Source organism: Dipodomys spectabilis, unplaced genomic scaffold (assembly GCF_019054845.1).
Source record: "Dipodomys spectabilis isolate Male_0828 unplaced genomic scaffold, ASM1905484v1 ptg000321l, whole genome shotgun sequence".
Lineage (NCBI taxonomy): Eukaryota > Metazoa > Chordata > Mammalia > Rodentia > Heteromyidae > Dipodomys > Dipodomys spectabilis.
Window position 1 is genome coordinate 889,714 of NW_024870998.1, and position 20,287 is coordinate 910,000.

General features: G+C 58.9%; 1 protein-coding gene across 1 annotated transcript in view; it reads right to left on the minus strand.

Annotated features, from left to right (window-relative positions):
- Window positions 1-17,753, minus strand: part of Mlph (melanophilin) — a 30,226-nt gene extending 12,473 nt beyond the window's left edge. Inside the window, exons 1-7 of the mRNA XM_042702361.1 lie at window positions 17,617-17,753; window positions 8,371-8,592; window positions 8,128-8,240; window positions 5,386-5,489; window positions 3,848-3,967; window positions 3,221-3,425; window positions 914-1,053 (exon numbers count right to left, since the gene is read on the minus strand). Of these exons, the coding sequence (XP_042558295.1) occupies window positions 914-1,053; window positions 3,221-3,425; window positions 3,848-3,967; window positions 5,386-5,489; window positions 8,128-8,240; window positions 8,371-8,592; window positions 17,617-17,726 (1,014 nt within the window). The 5' untranslated portion in view covers window positions 17,727-17,753. The remainder of the gene's footprint in view (window positions 1-913; window positions 1,054-3,220; window positions 3,426-3,847; window positions 3,968-5,385; window positions 5,490-8,127; window positions 8,241-8,370; window positions 8,593-17,616) is intronic.
- Between the last annotated feature and the right edge of the window lie 2,534 nt (window positions 17,754-20,287).

Consider the following 20,287-nt stretch of genomic DNA (forward strand, 5'->3'; position numbering starts at 1 on the left):
CAAGGACGTGGCTGTGACCCTGGGTTTGGGGACAGTGGTCTGATGGGAGAGGCCATCCAGGCTGCTGCTGCCCCTTCAGGCCACCAGCTCTCCTCACATACGGACCCCCGGCCAAGGGGGGGGGGGGTTGAAGGAAATAAAAGGCACTGGGAATAGCTGTGGAGACATCCAGGAAGTAGCTGGGAAATCACTCCAAGGAGGCATACGGAGTGGTTCGTATCCTCCAGGCTGCCCAAAGCCTCCCTTTTCCAGGCTGAGTAACAGTCCATGTGCATTTCATAGCTGCTCCTCTGTGGACGGACGCGGGGTCTGCAGCCCCGTTTTAGCCGTTGTGAATCGTGTACACTCTTGTCTCTGTTTCTAATTCTTTGGGGTTATCCTCAGGAGTGTGTGTGTGTGTAAACTGGTCCTGGCTCGAATTCAGTAGTGCCTGGCCACTGCCCCTGAGCCATTTTGCTCAATGCCACTTGAAACACAGTTCCCCAACGTTTTGGTGCTTAACTGGAAATAAGAGTCTCATGGAATTTCCTTCCCAGGCTGGCTTCGAACCGTGATCCTCAGATCTTAGTCTCCCGAGTAGCTGGGCTTACAGGCGTGAGCCACTGGAGATGGATTAAATTTTATTTTTTAAAGACAGGGTCTCCATATGTGGCCAAGGCTGGCCTTAAACTTGAGATCCTCCTGCCTCAGCCTCCTGGGTGCTTGAATTACAGGCATGTGCCATCACAGCTGGCTTATTTGTAATTTGTTTTGGGGAACTAAATGGTATGTGAATTCACTTTCAGTAAAGGACACATGTTTTCATGAGATAGCTCCCTGAAATAGGCAATGTTATAGCCCCAAAGTACGGAAAGCTTTGCTTTTTCCTGACGTGGCTTGGGAAGCAGGGAGATGGATTCCTGAGTCCCGTTACCTGACTTGCCGTGGCAGAGCGGTCTCTCCGCTTGGAATTCTGGGAGGCGGCCCTGTGAGCCTGGCTGCTGTCTTCATCCGACATGTCCACATCAGCCAGGTACCGCGAGGGGAGCCGCCCCTTCTCTGAGGCACGAGTCCCTTAGAAGGAGGAGAGGCTTGAGAGACTGTGCACACAAACCTGAGATGCGTTCTCTTCTGAGGGGAGCTCGGAGGAGGTGAAGCCGTGTCTGGGCTGAGCAGATTCCCGCAGCCCCACTGCCAGCCACGAGGTGGGGCTTAGCACGTGCACAGGGCAAACCTGAAGTTAGAACTACGAGAAACCCCGAAGTCCCAGTGTGTGAGGACGGAGGGGCTGGAACGTTCCCACAAGGGGAGGTGATTTGGAAGTCTGTCCACTGCTGTGCTTACTCAGTGATTTGCCCTGCTCTGCCCTGCCCTCTCTCTCTCTCTCTCTCTCTCTCTCTCTCTCTCTCTCTTTCTCTCTCCTGGTCCTAGGGCTTGAACTCAATGCCTGGGCACTGTCCCTTAGCTTTCTCACTCAAGGCTGGCACTCTACCACTTAAGCCACAGCTCCATTTCTGGATTTTTGGTAGTTAATTGGAATAAGAATCACATGGACTTTCCTGCTCTGGCTGGCTTTGAAATGTGATCCTCAGATCTCAGCCTCCTGAGTAGCTAGGATTACAGGTGTGAGCCACTGGTGTCTGGCTCAGTTTTGTTTTTTTCACTTTAGACCCATGATTCATAACCTCCATGTTGGACTGTGCTTCTGCCTGGGTCCTAGGGGAAGTAAGTGCATGCCCCCCTCCCTCCTCTCCCCCCCCCATATCCTCATCCTCACCCAAATTACTGTCTGGGCTTCTACTTGGCCGGTATGGCACCACCCAGTGCCGCCTGCCAGGGAGCACCCAGATTCCCATGGGAATGGCCTGGGTTCCAGACCCAGTGAGAACTCGGCCCTGTGGGCCCCCCCCGGGGGCCCCGTGCAGAGAACACAGACTCCCCCCTCCCCCCACGACCCCAAGGAGACTACACTCAAGTCACTAAGCCTCACGATTCAGCAAGCAGCAGCCGTTAAGGCGCAGCCCGGGCAGGAAAGCCCCTGAGACTCTTCTACAATTAACTACTGAAAGGCTGGAAGTGGAGCTGTGGCTCAAGTGGTAAAACACCAGCCTTGAGCAGAAAAGCTCAGGGATAGCATGTAGGCCCTGAGTTCAAGCCCCAGGACTGGCATAAAATCAGAAGAAGACACTTCGGGCCAAACTCCTTGCTTGCTGCGGGGGCTGCAGACGCTCGCGGCCCCGAGGTGGTGACAGGCGTGCAGACAGCAGGGAGAGGCCGTGCTCCAATGCAGAGCTGCCTGACCCCAGTGTGCTGGCTGGGCACCGCCCCCACACGCGTGTGCTGGCTGGGCACCGCCCCTCACACGCGTGCTCGCTGGGCACCACCCCTTACACACACGTGTGCTCACTGTCCACCGCCCCTCACACGCATGTGCTGGCCAGGCACTGCCCCTCACACGCGTGTGCTCGCCGGGCACCGCCCCTCACACGTGTGTGCTCGCCGGGCACCGCCCCTCACACGCCTTGTTCTCTCTCTGCCTCTTCCTGGTGCCCTGCAGCCACGGAGGGGACACGAGGCCCTGCAGGCTGTCAGCACTTCTGCACTGGGGGGAGGGGGGGAGGGAGAACCCCTCCTTCTCAAAGCTCCCAGGGTCTGTGAGGACCATGAGGTCTTGGTCCTCAGGTCACAGGGTACGGGGCGTGGGGTCTCCTGCGCCCTGGCTGCCTGTGGTGCTCAGGAGGCGCCGCTGGGAAGGCCGCCCAGCACTGAGACCTGACCTGCCAGGCTGCCGTAGGCGCCCGCGCTTGCACAGGCTCCCTGACGCCGGGCAGAGGCAGAGAGCCAGAATTTCATTTTGAACGCAATCATTAGATGGAGCCAACTGTTGCTCCCATTTCTGGGCCCCTGGTCTGCGGCGGGTGCTTAGGCCTGTGCTGTCAATCACCACGAGCCGTCAACCAATCGCCGTGTGTGGTCAATCACCACGCGCAGCCTTGCCTGGCATCGCGTGACCAGGGATCTCAGCATGTCCCCCCCACCCGCAGCAGGGATGGGGGAGGGGTGCAGCAGGGATGGGGGAGGGGTGCAGCAGGGATGGGGGAGGGGTGTGCAGCTGCTTTGACTTCATTTCTGAGCGTCACAGCGCAGCTCGCTGTCCAGGCAGCCAGTGTGTCTCCAGCCAGCGGGTGTCGCCGTGGGCTGGGGGTGGGCGGGGGGTCCCCGCCCCTCCGAGGGCACCCACCGGGCATGGCAGCGGTCCCCTGGGCTGTCCTGTGGGCGTCTCCAGGTGGGCACGGCTCAGCAAGCGTCTCTGCCCGGGAAGGTTCCAGGCTGTCCAGAAGCTCCTGTGGCTGGGGGGGTCCGCCGGGGTCCCCCGAGTCCACCTCCTCCAGCACCTCTGCCTCCTGGGAGGCGGCGTCTCCCACGCAGGGCTCTCCTGACAGGGACTGGACAAGGGGTGGTCAGCTGGGAGCCTCGTGGGCACTGGGCTTCCTGCCCGAGCTCTCCGGGGCTCGGACTCCCCCAGAGACCATTGCTGTGAGGTCTCGGGCTGGGAGCTGTTTGGGGGTTATTTGTGCTGTTATTATAGTGACACTGGAAGGTCGGAGGGTGGGCTGACGGCGATTTTGGGGGTCTCAGCCCGTGCTGGGTGTGGGGACCCGGGGGGCTCCACTTGCGGCGGCCGCAGGGGCGCAGGGCCTATGTCCCACGTGTCCCCTGTTTCCTGGGCCTCTGTCTGCCTGGCGTGGCCTCAGGCTTTTGCCTGGCCTGCCTCCCCACCCCAAAGTCTTGGGGTGAGCCTTGGATGGGTGAGAAGGTTCCGGTCCTCTGTCCCCACTTCCTTCCCCAGGCCCTTGAGGCCACTGACCCGCAGGCTGCGTGGCACGGCAGAGGCCCAGGACAGGCCCGGGGCGTCGCCGCAGGGCTGGGTGGAGTGGTCCGAGTCCTCCTCGCAGTCCAGGTCGTGGAAGGACAGCAGGCGCCTTTGCTGTGCCGGTGTGAGATGAGGAGGACTGGAGTCTGAGCGGGAGACCGGCCTCCCCACTGGCCCTCCTCCACCAGCCTCCCCCTCCCCGCTGACCTCCTCCCTCCACCAGCCTCCCCCGCCAGCCTCCCTGTCCCCACCCAGCCTCGTCCACAAGACTCCCCCTCCCCACCTTGGCCTCCTCCACCAGCCTCCCCCTCCCCACCTCAGACTCCTCCACCAGCCTCCCTGTCTCTACCCAGCCTCCTCCCTCCACCAGCCCCCACTCCCCACCTAGGCCTCCTCCACCAGCCTCCACCTCCCCACCTTGACCTCCTCTACTTCTCCCCCTCCCCACCTCGGCCTCCTCCATCAGCCTCCCCGTCCTCCCTTGGCCTCCTCCAACAGCCTCCACCGCTACACTAAAACCAAGCCAGGGTGAGCCCTCGGGGGTGAGGGGTCCACCTGCCCCAAGAGACTGCTGCCCCCTAAGTCACAGCTGAGCTTGGAGGGGTGTGGCTGGCAGCCATGGGCGCTGCCTGGGCAGCGGGTGCTGTGGGGCCGCGAGGCGCTGGCTTTGGGGTGCACGGGCAGGGTCCCCCGCTGCTGTTCTTCGACTAGAGCAGGGTCACTCTGAAATCCCTCCCTCCCTACGGCTAAGCTCGCTCCTCCCTCCCTGCGGCTAAGCTCGCCCCTCACACCGATTGCCGTGAGGAATTGCAGACAGGTGCATTCTGGGAGCTGAGCAAAGGACTCCATTCAAATCACATGCAAATGACGCCCGTGGTTCCCGTCCCAGTCACTCAGAGAATCCGCGCTGCCTGCCCTCCAGCTGGCAGGCGGCGTGACCCTGCCCCGCACCAGGGGCCACCCAGCGGTCTCCACCCCCCCAAAGAAATCGAAACAGATGGCGGTAAAGAACAACAAAGGCTGTGGCTGGCGGTCAAGGTTCACAGCTTCCTGCGGCTGTCCTGTGAGCGCCGCCTGCACAGCGGGGCGCAGGCTGCCCGGACACCGTGTCCACGGGCCGTGCCTCCCAGCGCTGCCCGGACACCGTGTCCACGGGCCATGCCTCCCAGCGCTGCCCGGACACCGTGTTCACGGGCCGTGCCTCCCACTGCTGCCCGGACACCGTGTCCACGGGCCATGCTTCCACCACTGCAGTGGACACCGTGTCCACAGGCCGTGCCTCCCAGCGCTGCCCGGACACCGTGTCCACGGGCCATGCCTCCCAGCGCAGCCCACCCACGGCCTGTTCCCAGCTTCCGAGGGACACCTCCGCTCCCATTCTCTTGGCCTGGGGGCGGGGGGGGGGGCTGTCTGCGCTGGGCTGGGGGAAGCAGCGGCCATGGAGGCTGGCCCTGGGGGTGGCAGTGGAGACCTGGTAGGGTCTGGAGGAGGCGAGGCTGCCTGGGAGGGGCTGGTGCCTGGGCAGGACTTACTCTGCTGCCAAGAGCTGGGGCCTGGGCCTCCATGTCCAGTTGTCCCTCCTCGTCTGTCTGTTCGCTGTCTCCACTTCCCTCTCCAGGACATGGCTCAGGCTCGCCTGAAACAGACAGCTTTATGTCTCCACCCAGGAAAGCCAGAGCCAAAGGAAGCCATCCATCTGACCATCTGTTCACCCGCCACCTCCCCATCCCTCCCTCCTGCCCGCTCTCCTTCCCTCCCTCCTTCCTTCCTTCTACTCACCCACTTGCCCATCTATCCATCCACCCATCTAACCACTCACCTGCCCACCTGCCTCCTGCCTGCCCTTCTCTCCTGCTGCCCCCCATGCCCACTTCTTCCTTATTCATATCCAGCCAGCCAGCCCAGCTCCCACCAACTTCATCCACTGCAGAGAAGGGCCACGGCTGGCCCCCACGGCCGATCCGAACATCACTTAGAGAATCTGTCCCCAGAATCCACCCTGAGGTGGGAATTCTGCCTGCGTCCAGGGAGGGCAGGAAGGGGCAGAGGCGGGCCTGTTGGGGTGACAGGGCAGTGGGGCGCCTCAAGTTCTCTGGGATCCTTCCAGCTATGGCTGTGATGTCTCTGCTTGGGACAAGGCTTTGAGCCATGCTGATCACCTGTCTGGTCCATCCGTGCTAAACAAAACAAGAGCCACTTTCATGGTCCACGCTCCTGACTTAGAATGGGGGCTCCTGACCTCACTCGGGACGGGGGTAAAACAAGAAAGAGCCATTGGAACACAAAGACCATCATTGTTGGCTGGCTCTGCCCTTTGTAGGGCAAACTAACGGTGTCTACAGGTACTGCAGGAAGGCCCTCAGGGTCCCTACCCAGAGGCCTTGGAGGCAGAGCCTGCGTGCCTGGATGGAAGGCCAGGGAAGACCAACCCATCACCAGCTGAAACAGGTCTGCACTGGACCTTGTCAGGTTTTGCAAGATTCACTTTAGATACCCCCCCCCCCCCCCCCCCCCGCTTCCTAGCAGCACTATTTCCTTGTTCTGTATTCAGGAGGTTCCAGCAGGAGTCAGAGCCCAGAGCGTGGGGTCACCGCGACTTGGAAGCTCCACATCTGCTCTGGGTGTTCCTAGACACAGAAGCCCGGCAGGTGCTACGCAGGTGCTCAGCCCCGGGCAGTCTGGGCTGCTCAGCCCGCGTGCGGGGGCCAGGCCCAGTGCAGCAGCATGGATCCAGTCAGGGACGAGGCTGCTCCAGTATGGGACTGGAACTCAGGGCTGGTCTGGGTCGGTCCCTTAGCTTTTTTTTTTTTTTTTTTTTTGTCGGTTGTGGGGCTTGAACTCTGGCCCTGGCTCAGCTCTTCAGCTCCAAGGTGAGCGCCCTACCACTTGAGCCACAGTGCCACTTCTGGTTTTCTGGTGGTTCATTGGAGATAAGAGTCTCATGGACGTTCCTGCCTGGGCCAGCTTTGAACCATGATCCTCAGATCTCAGCCTCCTGAGTAGCTAGGATGACAGGTGTGAGCCAGCAGTGCCTGGCTCCTCGGTTATTTTCTATGTAAAGTCTTATTTTATGCCTGGCCCACCTGACCTGTGATTTTTGAGCTTGCTATCATGTCCAGCCATTGGTTGAAATGGAGAGCATAGAACTTTATGCCTGGGCTGGCCTTGAACCAAGAACGCCAATCTCTACATCTACAGTGGTGAAGATTACAGGCTTGAGCCACCATGTGCAGCTTAGCTCTCTTTCTTCTTCCTCTTCCTTCCCGCCTCCTCCTCCTCCTCCTCCTCCTCTTCCTCCTTCTCTTCTTCCTCCTCCTCCTCTTCCTCCTCCTCCTTCTCCCCCTCCTCTTCCTCCTCCTCCTCCTCCTCCTCCTCCTCCTCTTCCTCCTCCTTCTTCTCCCCCTCCCTCTCTCTCCTATCAGTATACTAGGACTGAGAGCTTTGAACTCAGAGCCCTGACTGCTTGCTCTACCTACTTGCTCATGGCTCTGCTCAGCTGTTTTGGCCATGCCTCTAGCCCAGCTATTTGCCAGTTAAATTGGAGAACAGAGGCTGGTGGACTTTCTCGCCTGGGCTGGTTTTCAACCTTGATTCACCAATCTTAGCTTTCTAAGTAGCTAGAATTAAAGAGTGAGCCACCAGTGCCTGGTTCTTCACCAGAAGCATCCAGGCCTCTAAACTATTGGTGTAGGGGAAGCCATGTATAGAGATTCCATTAGCAGCTGTGATAGGGAAAGCCAGCTGTGAGTCCTCACCTTGATGTGAAGTTCTGGAAGAAACACAACTTCAAATAGTAGGGATGCCAGCACCCAGTGGGAACTCTCAGGGGGTCAGAGAAAACCCGTGGGCCAGAGATAACAGGTCTCAGACAGGACACAGGAAGCAAGAACAGACAGGCTGGAGAGAGCCAGTGGCTCCCACCTGTCATCCCAGCTACTCCGAAGGCTGAGATCTGAGGATCACAGTTCAAAGCCAGCCTGGGTAAGAAAGTCCCTGAGACTCTAATTAACCAGCAAAAAGCCAGAAGTGGAGTTGTGGATCAAGTGGTAGAGCATCGGCCTTAAGCAAAAAAGCTAAGCGAGTGCAAGGCTCTGAGTTCAAGCCCCAGTACACACACACACTCACACATACATTCACACTCAGACGCACACATACACCACACACAGGAAAGAAAAAAGAATGGATAGGTCAGTCCTCCCCCCCTCCCTCCTCCCTGCCTCCCTGTGTTAGCACACAGGAGTACCCCCACCCCCACCCCAGTCGCCCCTGCTCACCTGGCCCCTGCCGCCGCCCGCAGAGGGACCGGATCACTTTGGCGCTGCCGAAGCGTTTGAAGCGGGCTCTCACGTGCTCGTAGTACCATCCCAGAGAGCCCATCTGCACCACCCTGCGTGGAGAGGAGCCGGGCCGGGGGTGCCCAGGTGTGCCCCACGCTCCCCTGCCCGCCTCCTCCCCTGAGCCAGCCCCGCCCCAGTGAAGCCAGCGGGGTGGGCAGCCACGGGGCCGGCCCGGCTCACCTTGTCAGGCGGCAGGGGCTGCAAAGCCAGCCCTGCGCCTCGGCCTGGGCCTGCCCGCAGCTCCCGCAGGTGAAGAGGCCGCAGGCCTGGCACTGCCTCCGGCCGCTGGCGAGGAGCTGGAAGGGCTGCAGGCAGAGGGCACAGAGGCTCTCGTTCAGATGCGCCGTGTCGGGCAGCAGCTCCCTCCTGGAGGCTTGCTTCCTGATCTTGTCCTTCAACTCCCTGCGGAAAACAGGAAAATAAACACAGAGCCGGGCGCCAGTGGCTCCCGCCAGTCACCCTAGCACCTCAGGTGGCTGAGATCTGTGCATCCAGTTCAAAGGCAGCCCAGGGCAAGAAAGTGTAGGAGACTCTTATCTCAAATTAACCACCCAAATGCCAGAAGTGGAGCTGTGGCCCAAGTGGTAGAGCACTAGCCTTGAGCACAAAAACTGAGGGACAGAACCTAGACCTAGGGTTCAAGCCCCAGGACCCCACCCCTCCTGCCACACACACACACACACACACACACACACACACACACACACAATGCAGATGTATTGTGCATCAGGCTTTGAATGTGTGCATATATGAAATCAGACACACATGCATACACGCACATATGTGTGTGTGTGCGCGCGCACACACACACACACACACACACACACACACACGTCCTCTCTCCTCTGCAGGAATCTGTGACTCAGAGTTGGGCAGAAGCCCTCACAGCCACCCTGACCCACAGTGCCAACTCCATGCCACTCTCCCTCTCGGGGTGGGACCAATTCATCTCAACCCCAGTCCTGTGCTTCTCGGTGGACCAGTGTTGAAGGCTGGACTTGTAGGAATGAGCGGCAGTGCACTGGCCTTTCTCTGGCCTTTACAGTTGGGCCTGCGCGGGGTGGCAGGGCCCTGGGGCTGTCATAGGGTCACAGAGTCCCCAGGGCATCACCAGGTGACAGGCCCCGGGCTGTTCCTGCGGAGCAGGGTAGGGGCGGAATGCTTGCTTTGGCTCGATTCCAGAGCAGTTACCCAGCACTTAGAAGTCCCAGGCAAACCAGCATTATTCTAGAATAACCGGTCTTGGACCACACATACACAGCATCCTGGTGAGCACCACACTGAACGGCTGGAAAATGTACCCCCGATAAAAATGAGTGCGTTCCTTGCAGTGGGTCTCGGAGGGCGTCATCCACACAGAGTGTTTTTATTTTTGGAGGAGATATAGCATTAATCCAATCTCAGCGACCGAAGCAGGTGAGCGTGGTGGCGGTGTCTCCTGAGAGACCTTGACCCTCCTGCCTAAGGCAGGTCTCAAACCAAGATCCTCCTGACCTCTCTGCTGAGCAGCTGGGATTCCAGGTAAGCGCGGAAGCGCTTGGACTCCTCCACTCCTCCACCTAGCCAACTGAAGTGGGAACTCTGGGAAAAGATGGCGTCCGAGGCAGCAAGTGGCTGATGGGGAGATCACAAGGCCCCAACCTATGCTTTAGTTTCTTTGCTCAAAGGGTGGGGATGGAATGGTGGGGGAGGGCGCAGGGTGAAGCGTCAGTTGCATGTCCAAAATACACCAACTACATTCCTTTGCTTGGACAAGAAGAATGGGTGACGCTGATCACGAAGACACGTGAATACACTCTCCCTCCCCCGCAGAGACACGTGAATACACACTCCCTCCCTCCCCCACAAAGAACAGGAAAGGAGCTGGGCTGTCATGCTAAAGGGGGCGCCAGGCTGTGGGTGACCAGTGGAGGAGGGTGCATTCCAGAAGCAGGCCAGCGCGGCCTCGCCAAGGCCAGGCTGGGCCTCCGGCACCCTTGCCTCGGGGCTCTGGGGGTTCCCGGCTGGAACAGGACCTGGGGAGACTCCGTGCTCCTTTTCCACCCGTGCCAGGGCCCGCTGCGCCGTGGTCCCCAGGTCCCCAGGGACTGCCCTGGTCCTCCCTTCCCTCTTCGCTGTTCTTGTGAGGCCCTGGTGGGCACGGGGGGCCCCCAAAACCCCCTCACCCCAGCTCACATGCCCGGCCACCCTCGTTCCGGTGCAAACTGCTTCTGCTCTGCCACAAAGCAGCTTTGAGGCCTGGGGACACAGAGGCCTGGGGACACGGAGGCCGGGGACATGGACCTGCCTTGGTGGCAGGGACACTGCTCTGCTTGACCCGAGCAGCAGGTCCCCAGATTCCAGAGGCTGCACTGAGATTTCACCCCTAGCCAGGAGCCAGGCGTCTCAGACACAAAGTGTGGACTCTGTGTCCCCCAACCCACTCGTCCTCCCCCACTTAGGAAACGGAGCGAAGGCTCCTCGGGGGGGTGGTGGGATGAATGAACACCTTGGGCGATGGGATGGGAACCGGGGCTGATGGGAGCTCCGGGGAGGGGTGGCCTGTGGGTGGGGGGAGACGGTGGGCAGGGCAGGATGTGGGTGGCCGTGTGTGTGTGTGTGTGTGTGTGTGTGTGTGTGTGTGTGAGTGTGTGGACAGGCCACAGCCACAGCCGCAGCCGCAGCTCAGAGGCGCTGCAGCGAGCTCCAGCCCTGATGGCATCTGCACACCCCAGGCAGCTGACTTCCCGTCCCAGCCCAGCCCAGCCCAGCACTCCTGCCTGCGGGGCTGGGGGCCAGATCAGCAGACCAGGCAGAGCTCCTCTCCCCCTCCCCCTCCCTCCTCCCATCCTTCCTCTCTCTCTCTCCCTCCCTCCCTCCCTCCTTCTCTCTCTCTTTCTCCTTTCCCTCCCTCCCTTCCTTCTTTACCTCCTTCCCTTCCTTCCTTCCTTCCTTCTTCTTTTCCCTACCTTCCTTCTTTTTCTTTCCTTTTTTCTCCTTTCCCTCCTCCCTCCCTCCTTCTTTCCCTCCCTCCCTTTCTCTTTCCCTTCCCCTTCCTTCCTTCCCTCCCTCCTTCCTTCCTTCCTTTCCTCCTCCTTCCTTCCTTCCTTCCTTCTTTCCTCTGTTACTGACTTTTTTTTTGGGTCAGTTTGTGGGGCCTGATCTCTGGGCCTGGGTGCTGTCCTGCAGCTCTTCAATTCAAGGTTAGTGCTCTACCACTTGAACCATAGCACCACCTTTGGCTTTTTCTGCTTATGTGGTGCTGAGGAATCAAACCCAGTGCATACAAGACAAACACTCTACCACTGAGCCACCTTCCGAGCCCTTCCTTCCTTCTTCTTTCTTAACCCCTCTTTCTTTCCTTCTTTCTTCCCTTCCCTTCCCTTCCCTTTCCTTTCCTTCCTTCCTTTCCTTCCCTCTCTCCTTTGCTTCTTCCTTCCTTCCTTTCTATCTTCCCTTCTCCTTCCTTCCTTCCTTCCTTCCTTCCTTCCTTTCTCTCTCCTTTCCCTCCTCCCTTCTTCCTTCTTTCCCTCCCTCCTACCCTCCCTCCCACCCTTCCTTCCTTTCTTCCTTCCTTCCTCTCTATCTTCCCTTCTCCTTCCTCTTTCCTTCCTCTCTCCTTTCCCTCCTCCCTCCTTCTTTCCCTCCCTCCCACCCTCCCTCCCACCTTTCCTTCCTTCCTCTTTCTTACCCTTTCTTTCTTTCTTTCTCTTTCTTTTTCTTTCTTTCCCTCCCTCTCCCCCCGCCCCCATGTGGGTGTGCCTGGCTACAGACTGCTTATTTTTAATCCAGCCGTTTGCCTAGGGCTCACCTGAGAGCACTTTCAGATTCCCAGGAATGACTGTGTGTTTGTGGGGGGCAAATCCGCGTCACACCTGTTTGTCTTTTGGGGAAGCTCCGCAGGCCTAATATTTGCTTTGTGGGCTGAGGCCTCGCAAGACGGGCTGTTCTGCTCAGGGTCGGGAGCCCAGGGCTGAGTCACTGAGGCTGGGAGCTGCCAGCAGCCTCCATAGGCAGGAACTTTAAATGACAGCACAGACTCCAGCTCCCTGTGGTGCGGGCTGGGGCATCCTCTGGGCTTGGGTCCAGGAAGGGGGAGCCCCAGGAATTCTAGGTGCTTCCAGGAAAGGGAGAGGCGTTCCCACCAAGGTTCATTTATATAAAAAAATAACAGCTGGGCCCCGGTAGCTCATGCCTGCCTGTCATCCTAGCTACTCAGGGGGCTGAGGTCTGAGGATCACGGTTCAAAGCCAGCCTGGACAGGAAAGTCCATGAGACTCTTATCTCCAATAAACCATTCAGAAAACCGGAAGTGGTGCTGTGGCTCCAGTGGTAGAGCGCTCGCTTTGAGCTGAAGAGCTGAGGGACAGCGCCCAGGCCCAGAGTTCAAGCCCATGACTGAAAAAACAACAAAACATCAAAACAACAACAACAACAAGCAGCATGGGATGGCCTTTCCTGTACTTAAAACACTTTTCAGATCCCAAGCCACACAGTGGGACATGGAGCAGCTGGAAGGGGAGAGGCTTCCGAGCTCCAGCTCAGCCCGTGGGGCGCGGCAGGGGACGGAGGAGCGCCACGAAAATATCACAGGGACACAACAATCTACAAACCAAACAACCAGCGCTGTGCTATAAACAAGCTTTCAAAGAGAGAGAGGGATGTGAGGAAGGAGTTTACGGTTCAAAAAAAAACTTAATAGACACGCCAGCCTGAGCCAGGCACGGAGGGCAGTCCTTAATCCTGGGGAGGAGAAACCTGAAATCCAGCCGTCTGGGCGGCCTAGCCCGGGCTCAGAGAGGAGAAGGAAACAGTAACTAAGCAAAAGGTCTAGACCTTGGCTGGGGATGTGTGGGGAAATTTGAACACAGATCAAACATTTGATGTAAGGAATTACTGTTAATTACCTTGGATGTAATAAAGCATTTTGCAGGCTGGGCACCAGTAGTCAACCCTGTAATCCCAGCCACTCGGGGGCTGAGAATGGGAGGATCACAGTTTGAGGCTAGCTCTGGCAGGACGTTACACTACTTCTTTTCAACCTGCTGCGGGCATGGCCTGTGCCTGTTGTCTTGAGCCCCACGGAGGCTGAGATTGGGGTGATCATTCCAGGACAGCCTGGGCAGAAAGGTCCGAGGGACTCCACCGCGTGGACAGAGGCTGGACATGGTGGCTCTGGCCTGTCACCCGGAAGCCATGGGAAGCCTCAGAGAGGCAGATCACAGGCCAGGGCAGAACGCCGGACCCTAGATTCGAGACAGCCTGTGGGAAGTGCGGCTCCGCTGTAGAGTGTCTGCCTAACAAAGGGCAGGCGCTGAGTCCAAGCCAGGTACTGCCCAGTCGGAAGTCTCATGGGTAAGAGAGATGCAGGTGTGGTGACCTCCGCTCACACCCCGGGGCGTCCTCCGTGAACAGGGGTGTAACAGCCTCATGTCACAGGGTTGAGTAGTCGTGGGTGGCGTGAACTCCGGTGGTACAGCCCGGACCTGTGCCAGGGGCCAGTGACACGTGGTCCCCAGGGCTCCAATGTCCTGAGGGGACGGAGGCTGAACGAGGAACTGGCATGATGTCCCCTAGACACTGCGGGGCCGGGGGAGACAGGAGAGAGCCATGTCCCAGCAGGGATGGGGTCTCTTTGGGGTGGGGTTCGGGAGGGCCCGCGGAGGATGTGCAGTCAGGGATTCTGAGCGGGGGTGTGACACGACCTGGTTCTTTTTTTTTTTTTTGTCTGTCATGGGGCTTGAACTCTGGGCCTGGGCGCTGTCCCTCAGCTCTTCAGCTCAAGGGTGGTGCTCTGCCACTTGAGCCACAGCGCCACTTCCAGTTTTTGGGCGGCTCATTGGAGGTAAGACTCTCATGAACTTTCCTGCCTGGGCTGGCTTTGAACCATGATCCTCAGATCTCAGCCTCTTGAGTAGCTGGGATGACAGGCGTGAGCCACTGGCGTCCGACTGGTTCTGATTTTGATCAGGTAATGCTGGGTTAGGGAGGGTGTGGGAATGGGGGGGGGAGGAGTGGGGATGGCCAGCACGGGGCGTCCTCTGCATCACTGAGGGACGAGCGGGCCTGACCTGGGCTGGCACTGAGGGGCGGCGGGCAGCAGCTGTGCTGGGCACTTGCAGGTACGCTGACTCAGTGTGGGAGGAGAAAGCTGGGAGGACAGCCGGAACCCTGTGTGCGTGACCTCAGCAACCAGGACGATGCTCGCAAGGGTGTGGACGAGGCGCCTGATGGAGGGTCAGGCATGCGCCCGCGGCCCGAGTCGGCCGATCAGAGGTGAGGCCCGCTCCTGGACGCAGGCTGTCCCATCGCCTTGGAGCCAGGGACCATGAGGCACCATCGCTACTGAGGCCAAGAGAAATCCATCCGCACACAAAGGGCCCCCGGGGCCCGGGGCCCCCGTGGGAGGTGCGGGCCGCGGAGCGGCCAGTGCTGCTCACACTCCTGGGGGACGCTGGCCCCTGAGGTAGAGGGTGGCAAGGACAAGGGCCTGGGGGCCAACCTCAGCACTTCCAACAAAACAAAACAAAACCAAACCCAGCAACGCGCAACATGCACAGCGCCTAGCGAAGCCCAAATTCCTGGAGGCGATGATGTCACTGGGCACGGGATGACCGCTCCCGGGGCGAAGACAGAAGCTGGTCTGGGGCACAGGGCGCAGGACCCGCCCCGAGCAAATACGTTCGAAGGTGAGGAAGGTCATTCAGAGGAGACGGAGAAGGGTGGACTCAAATCGAGCAATGAGTGCTGAGTTAGGCCTGTGAACGCGATGAGATGCCGCTGGTCATCTTTTTTTTTTTTTTTTAAGAGCAAAGTGAAACAAAATGAAAGGAACCCTCCTTCTTTTTCACTCAATAGTGCCTCCAGAGCTGCTCAAGTCCACGTCTTCCCAATGGCACCGTTCCTGGCGGCGCTGCACTAAGTAACCCGTTGTTGTCTAACGCTACACTTGCTTTCATCAAGCCCGCTCTTTCCGGCGAGGCCTCCGTCCTCACCATGCGTGGAGTACCAGACACATCCAGCCGGCAGACTTGGCTTTTGGTGGCTGTCCTGGCACGTGACTGTCCGCACAGCCTCAGGGCTCACCCACAGCGAGACTCAACACGGGACGGGGCAGAGGTGGGAAGAAGCTAGTTCTGTCCTGAATCGCTTTCCAAAGCCAACCCCCTTAGCATCCAAACCAAGCACGTCTTTTTCCTGAGGCCCGGTGTCCTGAGCGGTCAGGCTGGGCCTGTCCCGTCCTGGGAGAGCTTGCTCCCCGATCCTCAGTGCAGGCTCGGGTCGCTCCAGGGCTGGGGCAAGGTACTGTGCTCCCCTCTCCCCTTCCTGAGAGCCCCTCACCGCTCCTTGCCAGGCTGGACCAGGCTGCACACCAAGGGTCACGTCTTTTGGGGGGTGTGTGTGTGTGTGTGTGTGTGTGTGTGTGTGTGCTGGTACTGAGACTTAAACTCAGGGCCTTGAGCTCTTATTTGGCCTTTGGCTCAAGGCTGGTGCTCTGCCACTTAAGCCATTCCTCCACTTCTGGCTTTTTGCTCCTCCATGGGAGATGAGAGTATCTCAAATCCGTCTGTCTATGTTGGCTTTGAACCTCAATCTCTGATCCTCAAATCTCAGCCTCCTGAGTAGCTGGGGTTACAAGTGTGAGCCGCAGGCTCCCTGCAGAATCCGGAGTCTTTGTATCATCATTCAATTCTACCCCTTTAGAGCATCGGTTTTGTCTGCTATGGGAAATATGCAAGCAATGTTTTCTGACCTAGGAACTCGTATGTCTGTCTGCCCATCTGTCTCATGACTTCATTTTTGTTCCTGGAGTCAGGCCAGACTTGCAAACAGGCTTTTCTTGGGTGGAGGCAGCTGAACCTACAGTGGCAGGTGTAACAGGACAGTGGACAAGACCCAGAGTAACAGACGCAAGAAAAACCAGGAACCGCTTTTTGTTTCGGGGACTCTCCACCTCCCGCAGTGCAGCCAGCTGGAACTGTGTTCACCCACCTGCAGGCGGCTGTGGCTTCGCACCTGACCAGACAGGCCTCTAGTGCAGTCCTTTATGACACAAACGTAGGAGCACAACCTCTTCCCACCTGAGGGTCCTTGAGGCCTTTCGTGAGCCCCTCTCTAATCCCTCAGCCTCCAGCAGACACCACAGAGCGGCCTGCTACAGGGCCCCCTGCTGGCTCCTGGCGGAGACCCGGACAGGCTAGCCCACCAGGAGGGTGGTGTCTCTCCTCTGCCATTGAAAGGAAAAAAGGAAAGACAGGAAATGGATGGAAACCGGGTTCCCAAGACACAAGTTTCTCTTGGGTGACTCAGATGGCAAATCTCTTTGTAACAGAAAGACAGATCGTAAGATGCATGGCTGATGGGCTCAGACGTGAGGAAGAGGCCACAAGCCAAGGAATTCAGACAACTGGGAAAGACCAGGAAGTAGATGCTCCCTGGGGCTGGCAGGCTGAGCCGGCCCTGGGGCTGGCAGGCTGAGCCGGCCCTGGAGCTGGCAGGCTGAGCTGGCCCTGGAGCTGGCAGGCTGAGCTGGCCCTGGGGCCGTCCTGACTTTAGCTCCGCAGACAGCCAGAGTTGTGAGGGAGAGACTTGTGTTTCTTAGGTTATAAATTTGTAGTTTACCTTATGGAGAGAGCGCAGAACACCAAGACCCCCAGTGTTGTGTTCTGTGCCCCAGAGAATGTTCCAGACCCACTGTTTGCGTACCCCTGCTGTTAGTGTGGGCCCGCTGCTTGTGTACAGTCACGGCTCATGCTCACTTGCTGTTCACGTACATCCACTGTTTGGGTGCACCTGTTTGTGAACAGCTGCTGTTCATGTCTGCTCATGTACACCCGTTGTTAGTGTGGGCCCGCTGCTTGTGTTCAGCCACGGCTCACGTGCAGCCACTGTGCGTGGACACTGAGGCCATCACGTCTGAAACCACTCCTGCTCCTGCTCCAGGAGAACTGACCTCAACACTCTCCGCTCAGTGACTCAAGCCGTGACCTTGGAGTCACCTTTAACGTCTCCCTTTCTGGAGACCCCCACATCCAATCCCTGGGCAAAGCAAACATGCCGGTGCCGCCTTCTGCGCCCACCGACCATATCTCTGTAGCTCACTGACAGCGGGGACTGAGAGGAGGGCACTTGGCCTCCATCCCCCACCCCTCAGGTCTCAGATCTCCTCTCCGCCTCTTGCTCGCTCTGCTCCTGTTATGCCAGGTGCCCCGCTGTACACGAGGCTGGGGTCGCCCTGGGGGAGGGAGCCCCTCCTGCTGTCCCAGTGGCAGGACGGGACAGGTGGCTCTTTTTAATCCTCAGGGTGGAGCTGCTCCCTAGACCGTGGTTTCCTGTTCACGCCTTTCCCCACCTCTGCCCCACCCCCACCCCCCTGGCCCCCCAGGATCGGACACGGCCACTCAGCCCTACGAGGACCGGAGCTCCATGGCTCAGGCCCACACTCACTCCAGCCTTTCTTCTTCTCTTCTTCTGAGGTCAAAGTCCCGCTGAACCACCGCCCAGACGTGCGCTGCCTCCTCATCCGTGAGCTTGGAAAGGTCCAGTTTCTTCCCCATCGCCGCTTCTCTTCTGGTTCTTACCTAGAAAACCACAAGGTCACAGCAGGTCTGCCCAAGAAGCCTGTGGATGCTGGCCAGGCTACACAAAGAGGCAGCGCTGAGGCTGCCAGTCCCTTAGCGCCTCCGTGCACTGGGCAGAATTCCCTCCCGTCTTCCCTCCCTCCTTCTTCCTTCCCTCCCTTCCCCTCCCTCCCACCTACCATTCCTTCCTTCCTCACTCCCACCCCCCCCCACCTTCTTTTTGTTTTGTGCCAGTACTGGGGCTTGAACTCAGGGCCTGGGTCCCATGCCTTCAGCTTTGTCACTCAAGGCTAGGGGTCTATCAATTGAACCACAGCTCTACTTCTAGCTTTTTTCTGGATAATTGGAGACGAGTCTCACAAATCTTCCTGCCAGGGCTGGCTTTGAACTATAATCCTCAGATCACAACTTTCTGAGTAGCTAGGATTACAGGTGTGAGCCACTGGTGCCTGACTCTGTTTTCTGAACAGGCCAAGGGTTGACTGGAAGTTGGCATCATTTAGTAAGTCTTGTGCACTTTTAGCTCATTTAAATGAGCCCATGGGTAAACTATTCACACTAGATTTCACAGGGGAAGCATCTCAAACTTCCTACCCTGGGTAACATGCATGCACACACACATGTGCATACACATGCACACACAAGCATGCACACACATCCACAGTCACTTTCATTCTGTTTCCTTTAAGAGACCAATGACAAAGATCCCTTTCCCACTCCTTCCTTGAGTTCAAATCCCAGTGTTGCTGAAAAACTGTACCAACCGACCAAAGTAAAAACTCACCCCCAAACCAAACCAACCAAACCACACCATTCCCGTCTGCTCCGAAAGGCCAGCCTTGCGGGGCTCAGAGTTCCAAGGCCCTGTGTGAACTTAAATCTTGCAGACCTAACCTTTCTCAAATACAGCCGAGCCTGCTCGGTGTGTGTGTGTGTGGGGGGGGGGGGGGAGGCCTGGCATCATCTTTGAGCACTGAGGCACTCCGGCCTCAGAGCCACTGAGCAATCAATCGGACGCACTTGGCAAACCTGAAGAGCCACATTTGTTAGAAACAATTGAGGGGGTTTCCCAGTCCAGACGGACACCCTGCAAAATGAACATCTCCCCAGAGCCCGCAGCTGGCCACGGAACATTCCCCACACACGTCTCGTGTTAACATGGGGGAAAAACAACTTCTCAAAACTGTCTGCCCCAACCTGCCCACGCCCAAGCCCAAGGGTGAATGTGGCTTTGGCAGTCACCCCTACTTCCAGAGGGCAAGAAGCACCCCGAGGGAAAACGCACCCCCTAGGACATGTGACGTCTGGTTTCTAGAAAACAAGCAGTTCTCCTCTGAGGATGACTGGGGCTCATTCATTTTTGTTTTCCATTCCTCTGGGAAGCAGAAGGATCACGAGGGCGCAGTGATGGGCGTCGGTGTGCAGGAGAGGCTTGGGACCCGCAGCCAGGCTCTCGTGACTCCGCTGGCGTGGAAGCCGAAGCCTCCCAGTGTGAGGCGGCGGAGTGCAGGGCTGGGACAGGGAGAGGCCACGGAGAGGGGCGCAGCACCCCCACCTGGCTGGGAAACCCCATCCTGGAGGTCCCGGGGGTCTCAAGTTCAAGGATGGTCTTACGCACCAAGAAATGATGCGGGGAAAGGCGTTCTTGGGTTGGAGAACACACCGCATCCCCACAGCTAAGCCAAGAACGTTACACCCCCCCCCCCCCCCGCCCCGTGGGTGAGGGCAGAGCTGCGCTGTCCGCTCGCTCTGTCTGGTCCTCCACAGACAGCTCCGGGTCACCGTGCGCCTGAGCCCCAGCCCACGCCCAGCGGGCGCCTGGTCGGGCTCACCCTGGACGCAGGTTCAGAGCTCTGAGGCGGACTTTTCTCTCTCTGTCTGATGGTCTTTAGCGAGAGCAGGGAGGAGCCTGAGGCTGGGCGGGAGGACGCTGGCCTCCCGGAGAGGCAGCCCAGACCCAGACCCCAGAAGGTCAGGGGGGCATCGGCCTCACCTTTTCCGCATTTGAATTGATAGTTTGGCCAAGCTGAAGGGAAAGCGGGTGAGGCTCGTTCCCATCTCCCCCAACCCCGGCTCCTCAGGACAGCAGCCCGTGTGGGATCCCCACCTACCGAGCAAGCGGAAAGGGGGGAGTGCAGGCCAGACACCTGCCGGCGGCCGCGGGACGCCCTCTGACTCAGGGCAGGCGTGTGCCGGGCGGTGTTCTGCTGACGGGTGGGGCAGTGGTGCCACCGTGCCCTGGGTGGTGCCCTCCCCCCTTCCCCCCGGAGCTGGCGCGGTGGCATGGCTGCTCTGTGCACACAGCTGGAGCCTTGACTGCCATCAACAGCAGATGAGCGTCTGTCCAGCCAGGGGCGCCGTCCCTGCCCACAGCAGGGCGCAGGGAGCTGTGCCACTGCAGCCATCCTCGGCCACTGCCCGTGCCACAGGCTCCGGCTGGCACCTAACGCCTCCGCTCCAGCTTGCGGCTGCACAGGGGGGAGAGCTGGGCTCGCGCTCAGTCGGCCGCAGCCAGCCCAGCACCTGGGACAGGGGCC